We start from the raw sequence: 19,359 nt of genomic DNA, 5'->3' as shown, positions 1-19,359 counted from the left end.
GAGGGGGGAGACGACAGGATGCTTAAGGACTCCAAAGGTAGAATGGACCCCTAAACATGAAAGTGTCTTCACATCGTTCTACCCTGACCCGCTCCTCCAACAGCAGCTGCTAGAGATCTAGGCTCCAGAAACAAAAAGTGTTAGTTGGTCAGTAGCGTCCGACTGTTTGCGGCCCCATGGACTATAGCCCACCAGGCTCCTCTGTCCATGGGATTCTCCAGGCAAGAATACTAGAGTGGGCTGCCATACCCTTCTTCAGGGAATCTTCCCGGCCCAGGGATCAAACCCGGGTCTCCTGCATTGCAGGTGGATTCTTTACCATCTGAGCCACCAGGGAAGCCCAAGAATGAGAAAGAGTGGGGTTCAAATCCTAGCTGTCCCCACTAACCATGGGATCACTTCACCACTTGGAGCCAATGAAGGACAGCTGTACATGCAGGCACATACTCAGTATTCAAAAGATGTGGGCCCTTGTCATCATCATCCCTCCTATTTCCTCCCTGACCACAAGCACAGGTTTCAGAGAGATCCCTCCTACCAGCGCCTTCAAGCTCCCCATCTACCTACCAGGAGCCCTCACTGGCTCCTCCTCGGGCATTGCTCGGGCCCGCTTGGCTCTGCGGTTCCTCTTGGCCAGCCGCTCCGCAAACATCTGTGCCTTGAGGATTTCGAACTGGGATCTCTCCTCTGCCTGGGGAGAAGGATGACGTGTATGTACAGAACAGATGAGGCAGCCCTGACCCAGGGCCCCAGGCAGGGATCCTCCTCCAAAAGGGAGGCCACTCACTGTCATCTCCCCCTTTTTTTTGGCTTCCTTCATAAACTTCTTCCTTTTCTTCTTTCCTCTTAAGGCTAAGTCAAACTCCTGCAGAGCCTTGGCAACTAGGATGAGAAGAGAGCGTGGAATTTCAGGTACTGTTTTATAAAATGTTTTGTTTTTTTTTAACTCACAGTAAGTAAACATATTTTAAAGTGATACATTTAAGGGCTTAAAATGAGAAGAACCAACCACTCCCTCTTCTGGTGATTACCTCCATCTCACTAAATAACATGTTTATTCCACTATTCCTTAATTAATCCACTTGAGACATTCATTATCTATTTGCCTCTTGTTATGAAAGACATATTCCCAATACCTTCCCACAATACAGTTTTAACCCTATTTACAACAGAGACTTAACATACATACAGACACCTTAATGTTTGGTCCCATCACATAAAGGCAGTGTTTCTTAAATTCCTGGTACAACCTCTTTGGAGGGTAATTGTGCAACCCCTAACAAAATAATAAATACACATACCCTGTGACATACAATTTCAGTTTCTGGAACTTACCTTGCAAATCAAATATGCTTGCTTAATTGTGAAAAGACATCTTGATAGCTATTCACTTGTTTATAATAGCAAAAGATAGGAAACAATCTCAGTGTCCCTCAGTGGAAAAGTAATAAACTATAATCCACCCGTATGATGGAGAAGACCAGTCATTAAAAAAAGAAAAGGCAGCTGTGTCTATGCCTATATAAAATGATCTCCAAACGACAAATAAGTGGAAAACCAAGGTGTAGAACAACGTGAATTCATCTGTTTGTTTGTAAAAGGGAGAGAGAAAGGAATATATATATATATATATATATATATATATAAATATCCAACTTACTTTTTTAATTGGGGCAAAATATATATAAACTTTGCCATTTTACCATTCTTTAATGTACAATTCAGTAGCATTAATGACACAATATTGTACAACCATTGCCATCATCTGTTTTTAAAACTTTCATCATCCCAAATGGAACATTAAGGAGCAACTCCTTGCCCACAACATGTAGTAAGTTCTGTGTCTATGGATTTGCCTCTAGGTACCTCACATAAATGGCATCATAAAGATTTGTCCCTTCGTGTCTAGACCATTTCACTTAGCATGTTTTCAAGGTTCATCCTTGAAGCATGTGCCAGAACTTCCTGACGGCTGAGGAACACCCCACTGTACGCATATACTGCGTTTTGTGTACCCACTCATCTGCTGATGGACACGGCTGTTTCCACCCTTTGGCCACTGTGAATAATGCTTCAATAAACACTGGCATACAAGCATCTGTGTGAGTCCCTGTTTTCAGTTATTTAGGGCATAGACCTAGGAGTGGAACTGCTGGGCCTGATGGCAACTCCACGTTTAGCTTTTGGAGGAACCTCCCCAACATACTTTTTTCCTTCTTCCTCTCTTCCTTGGTCTGGAACCAGCTCCTCTCAGGCTCAGAGTTTGGTGCCTCCTTCCCTTTCTCCAGGAGCCGCTGTGCTGTGTTGATCTGTGGGGACAGCAGAAGGATGAAACCACGTCTGATAACACAGAATACGGCGACTGCAGGAAGCCACGGCCTGCAAATGCCTGGGATTCTGATGGTACGTTTGGCAGACACAGCCCATCAGAAGGCAGACCAGCAGGGGCTGTGTGGTCTGCTCACTGAGTGGACTCACCTGGGCTTCCGACTTCTGCATCTCTTTCTCCTCAGCCTCTAACTGCAGAACTGCATACACATCTTTCTCCATTTTCTCAATCTTATCCCGGAATTTGAGGATGACGTCTCAAGGGAAAAGAACAAAAGAGATTTTAAAATAAAGATGAATATGGTGTAACTGATTAAAATAATGCAGGGTGGGTATTTAGTGACAAAACTGTTTTTTTTTTTAATATGTGGCTTCTCTGCCTAATACCTCCCCAAAGGCTTTCTGACACTCCTGGAATAAAATCTGAACTCTCAGCATGGCCCTTCCTACCTCTCTGACTTCTGTCTACTGCTTGCTCACAGGCTCTGGGCCTCTGGCCCTCCTCTTCTACTCACACACCAAGTGTGTTCCTGTCTCTGAGTCTTTGCCCTGGTTTTCTCTGCTCAGCACAAGCTGTCCCCAGACCACCCCCACCTCATTCTTATCATCCAGGACTCAGCTCAAATGCCATCTGTTCAGAGTCCTTTCCCAATAGCTTTTCAAAAATAGTCACTTCTCCTGTTGTTCTCAATCACATCTACTATTGACTTATTTATTGTGCCTCTTTCTCATCAAAGTCAGCTGCTTTGTTTCCTGCTCTATCCCCAATACCTAGAATACAATAAAGAGCAATAGACTGAATGAATCAAATGAAAAAAATTTTAAATGAAAGGGAAAGAAAAAGACCCATGAATGGGAAAAAAGGTCTGAAAAGATGTACCTCAAATGCTACAAGCGGTAAGCTCTTTCATATGCAATTACATTTTTTAAAGATTTTTTTTTTTTATGTGGACTATTTTTAAGGTCTATTGAATCTGCTACAATCTTGCTTCTGTTTTATATTTTGGCTTTTGGCTGCAATGCATGTGGGATGTTAGCTCCCTGACCAGGGATCAAACTCATAGCCCCTGCCTTGGAAGGCAGAGTCCTAAGAACTGAACCACTGGGGTGTGCGCGTGTTCAGTCACTTCAGGCACGTCTGACTTTGTGATCCATGGACTGTAGCCTGCCAGGCTCCCCTATCCATGGAATTCTCCAGGCAAGAATACTGGAGTGGGTAGCCGTGCCCTCCTCCAGGGGATCTTCCCGACACAAGGATGGAACATGCGTCTCCTGCATCGCAGGCAGATTCTTTACCACTAAGCCACCTGGGAAGCCTGGACTGCAGGGGAAGTTCCTACAATCACATTTTACTCTTATTTGATTTACTTTTTTCCAACACTGAATACATATTATTTTTGTAACTTAAAAAAAAAATTTTGTAAGGATGCACTTTATATGACCCTTACGGATGGGAACAACAAAAAGAATGAAAACTATCCAAAAAGAACGAGTACTGACTTCCTCCTCACTCTCTGGAAGAAGAAGGGAGGAAGGGTTAATGGGGGTGGCACCTTAAGAAGAAGCCTTCTCTTCCCAAAGGCTGACAAATCCTGTGAGTAAACACTTGGGGCACAAGCCTTTCCTCACTCCCTCTCACACACAGTCCTGCGCAAGACTCCTCAACAACGAAGTGGCAGAGCTGGGATACTGATCTGGCTCCTAACAGCAAAGCACCTGCTCTTACCCATCACCTTCTGTCCCCTGCCCCGCCCTCCTGGGTCTGATTGAGGACCCTGCCCGCCCCGTGCCCCACCCCAAGCCATCCTGGGCTGCTACACTGATGCCTGCTCACCCTGGGGCAGAATGCGGGCCTTCACGGGGGCCTTGGCGGCCTTGACAATTTCCTTCAGCATCTTCCGCTCCTCTTCCCCTACCAGAGAGACCGAGCGCCCGGCCCGGCCAGCACGAGCTGTGCGCCCCACCCGGTGGACGTAATGCTTAATGGTGTTGGGCATGGTGAAGTTGATTACCTGGAAGGCCAAAGCTGAGCATCAGTCAGGTCTGGGAGCTGGCAGGGAGAGGAGGGCACAAGGAGGCAGAAGGATCCCCACCGGAAGCTCAAGCAAAGGGAAGCCTGCTCACCGTTTTGACCCCCTCGATGTCCAGTCCACGGGCTGCTACATCGGTGGCCACGAGGATGTCAATCTGTTCGTCTTTAAAGCGCCTACAAACAGCCACAAACACGTTCCTCTGAATATTCGACCCCAACGCTCTGCAGGAGCCTGAACCCACAGCAAGAACACAAACCCTTCTGGAGTCAAGCAGCAGAGTACAGACCGTCACGGTGGGGACAGGTCCTAAATGTTAGCCTAACAACACTTATGTGCCCCCCAAACATCCCACAACATACAGCAAACGTAGTTTTGTGGATCCAACTTTAAACAGAAATTCCTATGAATGTGGAAGCTCGGGAACCACAGAGCTAGACTATAAGAAGCAGCACACGCAAATGTCTCAGCATTCAAAGCAGCCTTTAAGAAACAACTCTCGGGCTTCCCTTATGGTCTGATGGCTAAGACTCTGAACTCCCAGTGCAGGGGGCCCAGGTTCAATCCCTGGTCAGGGAACTAGATCCCACATGCAGCAGTTAAACATACTGCTGCTGCTGCTGCTAAGTCACTTCAGTCATGTCCAACTCCGTGCGACCCCAGAGACGGCAGCCCACCAGGCTCCCCTGTCCCTGGGATTCTCCAGGCAAGAACACTGGAGTGGGTTGCCATTTCCTTCTCCAATGCATGAAAGTGACAAGTGAAAGTGAAGTCGCTCAGTCGTGTCCAACTCTCAGCAACTCCATGGACTGCAGCCTACCAGGCTCCTCCGCCCATGGGATTTTCCAGGCAAGAGTACTGGAGTGGGGTGCCACTGCCTTCTCTATAAACATAACTAAGCACAGCCAAATAAGCAATTAAAAAAAAACAAACAACTCTCAACTGCCTATGATAATGAATAGGGACAGGTGGAGTGTTCTAAAGGGTACTTCCTTGCCTACCAAGTTGATCCCATTCTGTGGGACTTAAGAAATCACATGGAAAAGCACAGGGTCTGGCAAAGTAAATGCTCGAGAAATAGTGAATGGATTTGATTCAGGATCTCGCTCCAGCAGACCTGGGGACGTCCACTGCTCTGGAAAGGCTGCAGAGGTCAGAACCTGCTTCTTCCCGAGTCGGAATTTCCTGCTGTGACCCCACTCAGCAGCTCCCAGTTTCTAAGCCCTGGGGCAAGGGTATCACTTCCTACAAAGTCAAAGTTCTGAATGTGTCTGAGACATGACCCTACAATGGTTAGGCCAGAATGTGGGGAACTCTGCTGAGTGCCCTGCCATTACACTACCACGACCTCTGGGAGGACTCCCCCTCTGGAATGAAGACAGCCCTCTCTGAAGGATGCGTGGGAGCCTCAGCCCCCGAGACTTTACCGGAGGGCCTCCAGCCGCTGCGTCTGAGACAGGTTGCCGTGGAGCTCGCCCACCTGCAGCCCCATCAGCCCCAGAAGGATGTGCATACGGTGGGCCTGCTTCTTGGTCTGGGTGAACAGCATCACATGGTCAGTGAAGGTTCTCATCAACAGAGCTGCCAGGGAGACAAGAGTGAGCCAGTGGCCATCTCCAAGCACGTCCTGCTCCTCGCCCGCAGTGTGGCTGCTGTGCCTGGGGCCGCCAAAACAAGTGAGGGCCCCGCCGTGTGGAGCTTCCACTGCAGGACAGAAGCAGGGAAGCCAGCACCGCTTCAGGGCTGGCCTCTCTGAAGAGGTGACGTTAGGCTGAAGTATGGGACAGGCTCATCTATGAGACAATCTGGGGGAGGATTCCAGGCAGAGGATCAAGAGCAAATGTAAAGGTTCAGTCAAACACAAAAGCTCGATGGGTTTGTGAAAGCGAAAGCAAGCGGGTATGGCTAGAAAACCATGAGCTAAGGCTCCAAGGCCAGGAAAGCAGGGGCAGGTCCAGAGGATTTTACAGGACTTGCTAGGGAGCGTGGATTTCAGTCTAAGAGCGATGAGAGATGGCAGAGGGGTTCAACAGCGAAGGAACGGGGTGAATGCTTGTTTGTTAATGATCCTCTTTAATGGTCTGCAGTGTGGAGAAGAGACAGAGTGGAAGCAGAGAGCCAGGTAAGAGGCTGCTGCAACAAGCCAGGCGACGCAGTAGTGGCCCAGGAGAAGAGCCAGAGGGACCGCTGGAGGAGGTGTCCAGGAGTTCAGCAGGACATAAGGAAGGCTGGATGGTCGAAGGGAGGTGAGGGGATGAAAGAGAGAGGGGAAGCACCCCTGGTTAAAGTATGGAGCAGACAGCAGGCCCAGGCACGGGACTGGGGGAGACTGGATGGAGGAGGGGGTGCCGCGGGAGAAACCAAACCTTCCGTGTGAAGCTCAGGGGAGTTGAGCACCCCACCCTCCCCGGTCCCACCCCGGGCTTTCACCTGCCACGATGGCTTCCCGGTCCCCTTCCCGGTTAGGCCGGATCCGGATGAACTCCTGCCGCAGGAAGGGGGCCACATCCGTGTTGCTATTCACAAATATCCGGACGGGATTCTTCAAGGAGACAGAGGCCAGATCTTTCACCTGCCAGCCACAAAGACAGAGAGGCTGACTGGTCTGCCAGAGGGCGGGAGGGAGATGCTGCCCCAGCCCAGCCCAGCCCAGGGGCCTCTGTACTGTCTCTCCATTCCCCACGGCCCACCTCGTCCGTCATCGTGGCTGAGAAAAGCATGGTCTGGCGGTGGTGGGAGCACATGCGGATGATCTCCTTCATCTGCTCCTCAAAGTACTCGTCCAGCATCCTGGCCAACAGGGGAGGGGAGAGGTCAACAAAATGGGCTGGGCCTGCGTCTGTATCGACGAAGCACAGAAAACATACAGGAGATGTTTGCGTATCATCCCTAGCTACGTTTCAGGCTCACGTATTTCCTTATTTTATGAGTGTTACTTTATCCTTTTACCAATATTCACCAAGAATTACCATCTGGCCACATTTGCGTAATCTTTCTTTTTTCTTTTGCGGAATCACTTGCTTTTCAGTGGCAGGTATCACAACACCTGACCCCTAAATATTTCAGCACACGTTCCCTAAGGACAAGGATTCTCTCCTACACAGACACAATGTCATTATCACCATTAAGAAATTCAGGTAATCGAGGCTGCTGGCTGAATCCTCACCAGAAACACTGGCACTTTACCAGGGTTACTCCTTGAATCCTCAACAACATGAGGTTGGGTACTTAACCCCCACTTACAAACAAAAAGGATTTGCTTTGAGAATCTACATAATTGCTTCCCAATCTCAGGAAGTGACAGAGCCAGAATCTGACCTGCCTTCCCTCTTAACCATCACGTTACACAGAGAGAAAGAGAGCCGGATAATCTGGGCGAAGATGGACAAAGGCGTGAACCTGACAGCTAAACTGGTGAGAGCTACATAGGACCATGTGGAGTGCAGGTTCCCATCCAGGGGTGGGGCCCTGGGGACCCCAGCATTTCAGGTGTACCTGTCAGCCTCATCCAAGATGAGCACCTCGATGCTGCTCAGGTGGAAGGAAGGGCAGTTGTGGAGGTGATCGATGAGCCGGCCTGGGGTGGCGATGAGGATGTCAGGCGCTGCCCGAAGCGCTGCTTCCTGAGACTTCACGTCCAGGCCACCTGCAAAGAGCAGAGCCCACCAGGTGGGCAGCCGAGTCATTACCGTAAGGACTCGCTACCTGGAAGGACTGAGCCCTGCCACCCGCCAGGTCTCACGGCAAATGCAGAGCAAAAGGCAGAGGACAAGGCCAGCGGAGGCCCCACCCGCATGGATTTTACAGGACACTGGGAGAGATGGGTTAGTTAACTCCAACTGTACTAAATGCAAAAATCAAAAAAAGAGGACGACACAAAGGCACTGCGGAATAAAAGGAGCCACAGAATAGAACGAGTCAACCATCCAAGGACTGAGAGATGCAGCTGTGAAACCGATAATCTTTCTAAATCACCTGCGACTTCCTACCGCATAAAGGGTAAAATGAAGACTGAGTGACTATCATATAACGTCATCAGAAAAAGCCTGCTCCAATTAATATTTGATTCAGTATTCATGCAAGACAAAAATTATATCCTAAATTTGTTGAGTACCAAGAAAAAAAGTGTTCTCAGTATTCTGAAGTTCCATTTTGCAAGGTTCCTCCCTCCCCGTCCCCCTCACTTTCTACTGTGGAAACGTCATCAGCCCCATGAAGGTTTTCCTACACCAGTCATCCTTCACGGTGGCACACATCCATTCTTCCCGTGTCAGCCTTCCAGGGGCAAACGGCCCTCAGCCAGACACTCACCCACAGCCAGGCAGGTGGTGATGCTGCAGAACTGGGCCAGCTGCTTGGTGACGGAGTGCACCTGGATGCCCAGTTCTCGGGTGGGAACCAGCACCAGCACGCGGGTCACTGGAGCCTGGCGGGGTTTGTAGATCAGGCGCTCCAAGACCGGCAGGGCAAAAGCTGCCGTTTTACCTGGAGGGAAGCGCAGCAGGAGCACAATAAGCAGAAGGGTGTGAAACACTCACAGGCCCAGGTGTTCACCTGCGTACAGAGAGCCTGCACATCTGCTCAGAGGGAAGTGAGGGAACTGAGTTTTCATAAAACTTTCTCTCTGGTTTTAAAATCACATGGTTAATGTAAAACATCTGGGAAATACAAAAAAAAATTTTTTTAAATCATCCACAGTTCAGCCAACCAGAGGTAAGCATTAACAAAACTATCTATATTACCAATCATTTTTTATTAATGGACAGAAATATATAAAAATATACACTTTAATGCAATAATACTATATACTGTTTAGTAACTTCCCTTTATATATATATTTTCCCATTTCTTTATGTACTCTACTTTTAAATGAGTACATCGTATTCTATTACATGATTATTTCTTCTCTATTCTATGACATGACTGTATGATTAACTGCACTAGTCCACAATGTTGTGATAAATATCCCTTCTATAAAATCTTTATTCCAATGACAGGGGCCTATCACGGGAGTGCCAAGAGGTCATGGTCACAGAGACACCCTGATAGAGCCCCTAAAACCTGTAACCTGTGACTACCCTATTTAAAAAAAGTAGAGAGCATTTAAAGAAAGAGAAGATATATATAAGCATTACTTAGAAGGGAAGTTACTATACAGAATACATAGTGTCGTTGCATTAAAATGTGTGTCTGCGTATTTAGCAAAGCAGCCTTGTAGTCAGCCAGCCCTGAGCCTCTGCTCCGTTATGCGTCCTCCTCCTGCCGTCCCCCCGCCGCCACCCCAGCTCCTTGTCCTCGGTACCTGTCCCCGTGGCTGCGCAGGCACAGATGTCCTTCCCCAGCAGCCCCACAGGTATGCACGCCTTCTGGATGGGGGTGGGCTGCTTGAAGCCCATGGCTGTGATGGCCTGAAGAGAGAAGGTGGGACCAGACAGGAGGGGGAGGGGGTCTGAGCGTCAAACTAACAAGGCAGGTTTCCATCGGGTTTCAGTCCCTTCCCATCATTCAGTCCGTCTGGTGTGTGTATGTATATGTCAATATTCCAGGCACTGAGCACAGAGCAGGCAACAAAAGAAACAACCCTGCCCTTAGGAATCTTAGAGTCTGTGAGAAAAAAACAGGCCAAAACCAAACAGCTGTGATGTGAAAAGCTGTGGGGAAAACCACAGCAGTTGAGCAGGCTAGGGAGGGCGGCAGGGAAGGGATGAGAGCGATTTCCAGGAAGGTGGCCAGGGTATACTGAGGAGAACCCTGAGAGAAGCGAAGAGCAGCCCAACCAGGTTTTTGGAACCATCTTCCAGGCAGTGGGAACACCAAGTGCAAAGGCCTTGAGGAAGAAGATGCCTGACCTGTGTGAGGGTCAGCGAGGAGGCCAGCATGGCCAGAGCAGAACGGCTGCTGGGAAGCCTCATCAGAGGGGACCAGAAGGGGCAGGGCCGTACGCACAGGCCAGCAGGGGAAACTTTGCAAGAGCAGGCTCTCCAGCAGCTGTGTGGACAACACAGTTCAGGGAGGCCACCAACCCAGCTTAGGGCAGAGAGCCCAGTTACGGGGCAACTGCAAGAATCCCATGGTTGACGAAAGTAGCCACTACCTTCAGCAGAGGGCGGGAAAGGTTCATGTCCTGGAATGAGAGGTTTTCATCGTACTGAGATGCATCTTCAAAAAATCCTCCTGCTTCCTACACCAGAAAATCAAAAGACAAAGAGAATTCAGCAAAAGGGGCCTAAGAAAACTAAATGACCTGAAAATCCTTTCAGGTTGTAAAATAAGCTCCATACGGTTGTCCAAGCCCATGCTCACCTGTCCTTTCTTCTTTTTCTTCTTCCGCTCCTTTATTTTGAGTGTATCTATGGAGAAAAAGAGAGCAAATAATCAGGGCTCACACCTCCTGAGCACTCAGTCAGCTAGACACTGTCCTAAGTGCATTACCTGGACAGACACCTCACTGAAGCCACACCACGACCTGGGGGAGCTGCTGTCACCAGCGTCACCTCACAGAAGAGGAGGCTGTGCGGCTGGGAAGGTAAGTCACTCAGACGAAGGAAGCTTACCACGTTCCAGAGACCAGACTCCCAGTCACTGTGCTGTGTAATAATGCTTTAGCTCTGAACTTCATTTCTGCAAGAAGTTATTCATGGAGCAGCTACTACGTGGGTGGACTCATCTGAGGTAGGAGACCCATCACCCCAAATAAGTTTGAGTCACAGAAGTGCCAATTGCTGTGTGGGGCTGGAGATGAGGAAAAGAGTGAGCTTGGGACCTCCTTGGCAGTCCAGTGGTTAGAACTCATGGCTTTCACTGGGGCCTGGGTTTGATCTCTACTCAAGAGAACTAAGATCCTGCCAGCCATGTAGCATGGCCAAAAAAAAAAAAAGAAAGATTTCCCTGGTGGTCCAGGGATTAAGACTTTGAGCTCCACCCCCCCTAAAAAAATTTAAAAAAAAAAAAAAGATTGCACTTGCAATCCAGGGGGCACAGGTTCAATCTCTGGTCAGGAAAGATCCCACATACCTCATGGCATGAGCCAAGAGGAAAAAAAAAAGAAAAAGCCTGAACTCAGTCTGCGAAGTACAACAGCCCTAATAAAATCCCAAGGAAAAAGAGAAGCTAAAAGAAAGGAGTTCAACATGGAGACATCTTAAATTTAACTGTGCAGAAGGGCACAAAATAATCTACAGAAGTCAAGACGAACACTCTGGTTTCCTGTCCCTGCTTCTCACAGCATCACCTACCTGCCTTGGTGAGGATGTTCTCATCAGCTGATGAGTAGTCAGTCTCTGATTCTTCATCTTCTGAGGCTTCTACATCTTTTCTTTCAAGGTCTTCCTCCTCCTCTGGTTCAGAGCCCTCCTTTGCTTCTTTCTCCTTCTCTGACTTTCCAGACTTGGCTTCTTTATCCTAGAAAAAGAAACTGTAATAAAGCAAGACGACTACACATTTTAGGCAATCAAGAACCTATGAACAATGTTATGCTCGCCACCCTGGGAGAACACTATGTGGACTCTGAGTGAGTATTAACCACAGACACGCAGAGAAAGCCTGCCTGGACCAGCTGCACTGCGACCTAGGCTCAATGAGAAACAGGAGGGTTGCTCTGAGAGCAACGCTCAAGGCTGACCAACAAAGAGAAGTGATGCTTTGCTTACTCACCTCTGTTTTCCTTTTCTTTCGAACTTTCTCAATCTTCTCATCTAATGTTGTGGCAGCCCTCTACAAATAAAAATGAAGAGATGAAAAAGAAACATACATACAGGAAAGAGACAAAGCAAGCATCTTCTGAGGGTTGGTTCTGAGATGTTCAGTATAGAAAAAGCTCGTCTGTCCTTGGACAGATTGATCAATCTAGATTACTCACAATAAGGCAAACAAGCAAACAAAAAAACATTAAATAAATGGTCTGTTTGTTTAAAAAATACCTTTAAATTACCTGGAACCAATAAGGACATCCACATTCTAGAAAGTGTTGACTATTCAGAATGATACAATTACCAAGAGATGTCACATCATATCTGAATGAATGCTACTTGGAAAAAAGTTTCCCCCTTGCCGACTGAACATAATTTAGCCTATCAAATAAAATATTGAAATCTGAGCAAATTCAGGGAATGATGGGTACTGCTAAAACTCTAGAAAGAGTAAGTAATGGCAGGCCCCCCTTCTGCACGCTCAAAGCACCTTAAACTGCTATGGTACTTACCATAACCACAATTAACTGTTTAATTATTTGTCTAGTTATTTTCTATCCTGCTAGAATGTAAGCTCTATAAGACTTAAGAATGTAAGTCTTCAATTACATGAATTTCATATGAAAAGAAAAAAAATCCTTCCAAGATGACTTTGAAAAGGCAATGCTGTTTCATTTCAGTCAGAACAAGGACCAGCAGTTCAGTTCATTCACTCAGTCACGTCTGACTCTGTGACCCCACGGACTGCAGCATGCAGCCTCCCTGTCCATCACCAACTCCCGGAGTTTACTCAAACCCATGTCCATCGAGTCAGTGATGCCATCCAACCATCTCATCTCTGTTGTCCCCTTCTCCTCACACCTTCAATCTTACCCAGCATCAGGGTCTTTTCCAGTCAGTTCTTCACATCAGGAGGCCAAAGTATTGGAGTTCCAGCTTTAACATCGGCCCTTCCAACGAATATTCAGGACTGATTTCCTTTAGGATGGACTGGTTGGATCTCCTTACAGTCCAAGGGACTCTCAAGAGTCTTCTCCAACACCACAGTTCAAAAGCATCAATTCCTTGGCACTCAGGTTTCTTTATAGTCCAACTCTCACATCTATACCTGACTACTGGAAAAACCATAGCTTTGACTAGACGGACCTTTGTTGGCAAAGTAGTGTCTCTGCTTTTTAATATGCTATCTAAGTTGGTCATAACTTTTCTTCCAAGGAGCAAGTGTCTTTTAATTTCATGGCTGCAGTTGCCGTCTGCGGTGATTTTGGAGCCCCAAAAAATAAAGTCTGGCACTATTTCCATTGTTTCCCCATCTATTTCCCATGAAGTGATGAGACTGGATGCCAGGATCTTAGTCTTCTGAATGTAGAGTTTTAAGCCAATTTTTTCCCTCTCCTCTTTCACTTTCAAGAGGCTCTTTAGTTCTTCGTTTTCTGCCACAAGGGTGGTGTCATCTGTATATCTGAGGTTACTGATATTTCTCCTGGCAGACCAGCAGTCTGGATTAAACTGCTCTGAGCAGGCAATAATTCTCTCTGAAGCACATGAAATGGAAAAAACTTTCAAGCATCTTCTAGCTTGTTAATAACCACATTCAAAGGAAAGCACAGGATTTTGGCAAATAAGCAGATGACAACAACATTTGTGGTGGTTTTGCCTGTGATGTATGGGAACCAGGAATCCTAAACACTAAAGTCACCTGAGATCACCTGACAAGTGACAGAGAGTAACAGTCTCTGGGGACTGCATCAAGCCTTCAGAAACCCCACTACCAAGGAAATCTGCTGGACTGTTCTTTGTAATAAACTGACATTAAAAAGGTTTCTTTCTAGAGGAATGAACATCTAGAAAAGAGACCATTTTAACACAGCTATGTCCATTTTTTAGTCAAGCAATTTATATGTGACATTTGGTATTCCTACAACACTGGATCCTGAAACCCAGTGTCCAACCTTAACTGTGTCCGATTCTTGGCCTGGAACTGCCTATCACTGTCAATCTCACCTTCTTCTTCAGCTGGCTTAGGACATCAGCCATGGCCCAGCTGCCATCGTACATTCCCTCCTTCTCAGTGAAAACAAAGTCAGGGTTGAAATCAGCACTGCGGTTCTTTTGTAAGGCTTTCTGCTTTCTGCCCAGCACAATGGGCCCCTGGGAAGAGGGAGAAGAAGGATGACTATGGGACTAAGATGAAAGAACACCAGAAAGAGAAGAAGGAAATGAGGGACTTCCTTGGTGGTCCAGTGGCTAAGACCCCACCCTCCCCATGCAGGGGACCCGGGTTCAATCCCTGGTCAGGGAACTAGATCCCAGAAGCAGAAGGACCTTGTTGCTTCTCCATCTTATATATATAATAGTTTGCATCAGCTAATCCCAAATTCCTAATCCGTCGCTCCCCTGCAACAAGTCTGCTCTCTATATTTGTGTCATATTTTAGATTCCACATGTAAGCGATAACTTTTCTATGACAGTTTTCCATTCACGAAGTGAAAAGATCATTCTGGCTGCTAAGTGGAAAATACACTGTGGGGGAAGAGGGAGGCGAGAGAAACAGCTAGAGACCAGGTATATTAAGACTGTAGGTAACCAGGTACACGATGGTAGTGGGCTGGACTAGGGTGGAAGCAGTGTGGACTGAGCCCAGAAGTCGCTGAAGAGAGATTTCCAAGGTAGCCTACAGAGCATTGGAGGGGAGAGAGGAGAAGGAAGCTGCATGACTGCAGGGTTTCTGGTGTGAGATGGAGCAAGTTGGCAGGGTGAGGGAGACCCAAGAGTTCAGTTTTGAAAAAACTGAACCCTTAGAGGCCAAGGGACCCCCAAACGGAGGTGTCAGTAAGCAGATGAGGCCACAGAGGGGGAAATACTTGAGCTGGATCTTTAAAGGGTGAGCACCTTTCCAGGACACCTATGCCTTTTTAATCGCCATCCTGCTTAAGTCTCTTAAATCCCCAAGCAACATAAGCTTCAGGAGAGCGGTTTCCTTGTCTACTCTGTTCACCGCTATGCCCTGGATGCTCAACACTAGGTGTCGCACACGTAAATCAGTTCAATCAGTACTGACTTAATGAATGCATGGATAACACGGCTCCTTGAATAAGAAACCAGGACTGACTCCGTCTCTGGATCTCTATGACACAGGCCTGGATTAAACTTCAGTTCAGTGAATGGGTACGGAGCTCACCAAGGCGACACAGAATGGCACGGGCACAGGTGAGGAAAGGCTAGTGGCAACCACCGGGGGTCCAGGTGAGGCCCAGGGACACTTGGCAGCCAGGCAGAGGATACCGAGGACCTGGGGGCAGGGACCTGAGGCACGGCGGAGAAGGGAAGCAGTCAAGGACAGCGACTGCCTGCCGCCGCGCTGCCACCCCGATCGGCCAGTACCTCCTCCTCCTCGTCCTCAGAGTCAGTCTCCGGCTCCACCTGCACGTCCTCATCTTCGCCTATGGTCCGGATGAAGCCCAGGTCCGAGAGCATGGTGCCTCGGCAGCCACTTCCGGAAAGCAGCGCGGCGCGCCGGCCGACTCGCACACTTCCGCGCCCCTCGCGTCGTCACTGCGAACGTGCTGACGTCACTTCCCTTCGGCGCCCTCCTCCGCCGGCGCCCCCCCAAACTCTGGGAGCGCGCATGCGTGCTTTGCGTGACGAAATGAAGAATCGTTAAATTCTGTTTTGTTGGTGCTTGGAAAACGGTGGGGTGGTTGGAGGCGTGTGTGAGGAGGAAGTCTACAGAGATGCGTGGATAAGCCCCATATATATCTGTACAAAGAATTGTGAAAGAAAAATACAGTAAAACAGTTACTAGTGATTGTCTCTGGGTGGTAGAATTTATAGGTGATTTTTATTTTCGTCTTAGATTTTTTTTTTCCCACAATAAACATTTATTTTCATCAGTTCGGTCGCTCAGTCGTGTCCGACTCTTTGCGACCCCATGGACTGCAGCACGCCAATCCTCCCTGTCCCTCACCAACTCTCGGAGCTTACTCAAACTCATGTCTTTTTATTTTCATAAAAAAGAAAAAAATAAGAATAGATAACACCTATAACATTTACTCTGTACCAAGTAATGATCTAAGCACTTTTACAGGTATCAACTAATCCTCACCGCAGTTCTCGCAGAAGGTACCATTACTGTCGCTTTGCCATTTTACAAATGAAGAGACTGAAGGCTCAGACAGGTTCCCAAGGTCACAGAGCCAGTGAACTAGAGAGCCAGGATTATAATCCAGGCAGGGGCTCGAGGGTACTTAGGAAAGAAGATGTCACAATTTACCAAGAAATTTCCATCTCTGCTTGCAGATATCTTACTGAATCTTAACTTGACTTAAACACACCTCCCGCATGAAGTCTTCCTTAACTACCCATCCTCCTTCATAGCTATTTGCTGCTTCCGTATTAACACTCTACTTGCAGCAGAGTAGTAGTTATGGTGTAGAAGTAGGTTCAGTTATCTTTTTTTTTTTTTACTTTTTTTTTTTTTTGGCCACACCTTGTAGCTTGTCAGATCTTAGTTCCTCAACCCAGGACTGAACCCCAGGCCTTCCACCGTGAAAGCATAGGAGTCTCAACCCACTGGACCACCAGGGAAGTCCTAAGTCCTAAGATTTCCTTCTTTTTAATGGCTGAGTAACATTTCATCGTGTGTATATACCATGTTTTCTTTCTTCCTTCATCCACTGATGGACACTTAGGCTGCTTTCATGTCTTGGCTGTTGTTAATAATGTTGCTGTGGATATGGAGGTGCAGATATGGTTTTGAGTTAGTGTTTTCATTTCCTTTGGGTAAATACCTGGAAGTGGAATTGCTGGGTCATACAATTCAGTTCAGTTCAGTCGCTCAGTCGTGTCCAACTCTGCAACCCCATGAACGGCAGCAGTTCTATTTTTAATATTTTGAAGAAACTTCATACTGTTTTCCATAGCAGTTGTACTAATTACATTACCACCAACAGTGCATAAGGAGTCCTTATTTTCTCCACAGCTTCACCAACAGTTGTTCTTTCTTGGCTTTTTGATGATAGCTGTTCTAACAGGTGTAAGGTGATACCACCTTTTGGTTTTGATTTGCATTTCCCAGATGATTAATGATATTGAACACCTTTTCATGTATGTAACCATTGGCCATCTACATGTCTTCAATGGAAAAAATGTCTATTCAGATTTTTAATCAGATTTTCTGGGGTGTTTGCTATTGAGTTGTGTGAGTTCCCTATATATTTTGGGTATTAATTAGACTCTTACTGGATATATGATTTGCAAATATTTTCTCCCATTTGGTATGTTGCTTTTTCATTTTGTTGATGGTTTTCTTTGCTGTGCAAAAACTTTAAAAAAATTTATTTTTGGCTATACTGGGTCTTCAATGCTGCAAGAGCTTTTCTCTGGTTTCAGAGAGCAGGGGCTTCTCTTTGTGGTGGTACATGGATTCTCACCTTCCGATGAGCTCTTTTACTATGGAGCAGGGCCTCTGGGCATGTGGGCTTCAGCAGTTGCAGCCCTTGGCTCCCACACTCTAGAGCACAGGGTCAGTACTTGTGGCACAGGGGCTTAGTTGCTCTGCAGCATGTGGGGTCTTCCTAGACCAGGGATTGAACCCATTTCTCATGAATTGGCAGGCGGATTATTTACCACTGACCCACCAGGGAAGCCCTGTGCAAATGCTTTTTAAGTTTGATATAGTCCCACATGTCTGTTTTTGTTTTTACTGTCAAATCTAAAAAATCATCACCAACACTGATGTCAGGGAGCTTACGGCCTATGTTTTCTTCCAGAGGTTTATGGTTTAGGGTCTTAGATTCAAGCCTTTAATCCATTTTGAGTTAATATTGTGTGTGGTATGAGACAGTAGTCCAGTGTTATTATTTTGCTTGTTGTCGTTCAGTTTTCTCAATACTATTTATTGAAGAGACTGTCCCTTCCCCATTGTATATTCTTGGCTCCACTGTCATAAAACCATTAACCATATATATTTGTGGCTTTATTTCTGGGCATTCTATTTGGTTCCATTGATCTGTGTGTCTTATTTATATCAATACCATACTGGTTTGGTTACCATAGCTTTGAAATATAATTTTAAAACCAGGAAGCAGAATACCTCCAACTTTGTTCTTCTTTCTCAAGATTTCTTTGGCTATTTGGGGGTCTTAAACAATTCAAAGTACTCCAGTACTTTGGCCACCTCATGCAAAGAGTTGACTCATTGGAAAAGACTCTGATGTTGGGAGGGATTGGGGGCAGGAGGAAAAGGGGACGACAGAGGATGAGATGGCTGGATGGCATCACTGACTCGATGACTTTGAGTGAACTCCAGGAGTTGGTGATGGACAGGGAGGCCTGGCATGCTGCAATTCATGGGGTCACAGAGTCGGACACGACTGAGCGACTGAACTGAACTGAAACAATTCTTTATGTTAAATTTTCTGTGTTAAAATAATTAGTATAGTTTCTGTCTTGTAACTGAACTTTGATACATAAGCCAATATATATATATACATATATATACAGACAAGCATACACAATCATGTATATCAGAGTGCTATTTATAAAGGTAAAAACTTGTACATGACCCTACTGTGTAACAGGGACAAAATAGTTCACTCAATTGTGGTACATTCTTGCTAAGGAAAACTGTTCAGTTCAGTCGCTCAGTCACGTCTGACTCTTTGCGACCCCGTGAATCGCAGCACACCAGGCCTCCCTGTCCATCACCAACTCCCGAAGTTTACTCAAACTCATGTCCATCGAGTCGGTGATGCCATCCAGCCATCTCATCCTTTGTCATCCCCTTTTCCTCCTGCTCCCAATCCCTCCCAGCATCAGAGTCTTTTCCAATGAGTCAACTCTTCACATGAGGTGGCCAAAGTATTGGAGTTTCAGCTTTAGCATCAGTCCTTCCAATGAACACCCAGGACTGATCTCCTTTAGAATGGACTGGTTGGATCTCCTTGCAGTCCAAGGGCCTCTCAAGAGTCTTCTCCAACACCACAGTTCAAAAGCATCAAGTCTTCGGTGCTCAGGTTTCTTCACAGTCCAACTCTCACATTCATACATGACCACTGGAAAAACCATAGCCTTGACTATGTTTTGTTGGCAAAGTAATGTCTCTGCTTTTCAAGATGCTATCTAGGTTGGTCATAACTTTCCTTCCAAGGAGTAAGCATCTTTTAATTTCATGGCTGCAATCACCATCTGCAGTGATTTTGGAGCCCCCCCAAATAAAGTCTGACACTGTTTCCACTGTTTCCCCATCTATTTCCCATGAAGTGATGGGACCAGATGCCATGATCTTTGTTTCTGTAATGTTGAGTCTTTAA

The 19,359-nt window shown here is 46.8% G+C and overlaps 1 protein-coding gene across 1 annotated transcript in view; it reads right to left on the bottom strand.

Annotated features, from left to right (window-relative positions):
• The window catches only part of DDX27 (DEAD (Asp-Glu-Ala-Asp) box polypeptide 27), a 17,223-nt gene extending 1,634 nt beyond the window's left edge, over positions 1-15,589 (bottom strand). Inside the window, exons 1-18 of the mRNA XM_010835080.1 lie at positions 15,431-15,589; positions 14,051-14,197; positions 12,012-12,071; positions 11,594-11,759; positions 10,662-10,708; positions 10,453-10,539; positions 9,661-9,766; positions 8,670-8,843; positions 7,854-8,004; positions 7,049-7,148; positions 6,789-6,930; positions 5,786-5,939; positions 4,453-4,534; positions 4,163-4,340; positions 2,479-2,585; positions 2,207-2,309; positions 788-882; positions 568-691 (exon numbers count right to left, since the gene is read on the bottom strand). Of these exons, the coding sequence (XP_010833382.1) occupies positions 568-691; positions 788-882; positions 2,207-2,309; positions 2,479-2,585; positions 4,163-4,340; positions 4,453-4,534; positions 5,786-5,939; positions 6,789-6,930; positions 7,049-7,148; positions 7,854-8,004; positions 8,670-8,843; positions 9,661-9,766; positions 10,453-10,539; positions 10,662-10,708; positions 11,594-11,759; positions 12,012-12,071; positions 14,051-14,197; positions 15,431-15,523 (2,116 nt within the window). The 5' untranslated portion in view covers positions 15,524-15,589. The remainder of the gene's footprint in view (positions 1-567; positions 692-787; positions 883-2,206; positions 2,310-2,478; positions 2,586-4,162; positions 4,341-4,452; positions 4,535-5,785; positions 5,940-6,788; positions 6,931-7,048; positions 7,149-7,853; positions 8,005-8,669; positions 8,844-9,660; positions 9,767-10,452; positions 10,540-10,661; positions 10,709-11,593; positions 11,760-12,011; positions 12,072-14,050; positions 14,198-15,430) is intronic.
• Between the last annotated feature and the right edge of the window lie 3,770 nt (positions 15,590-19,359).

The sequence above is a fragment of the Bison bison genome, unplaced genomic scaffold (assembly GCF_000754665.1).
Source record: "Bison bison bison isolate TAMUID 2011002044 unplaced genomic scaffold, Bison_UMD1.0 scf7180017864038, whole genome shotgun sequence".
Lineage (NCBI taxonomy): Eukaryota > Metazoa > Chordata > Mammalia > Artiodactyla > Bovidae > Bison > Bison bison.
This window is presented reverse-complemented; position numbering and strand designations above follow the sequence as displayed.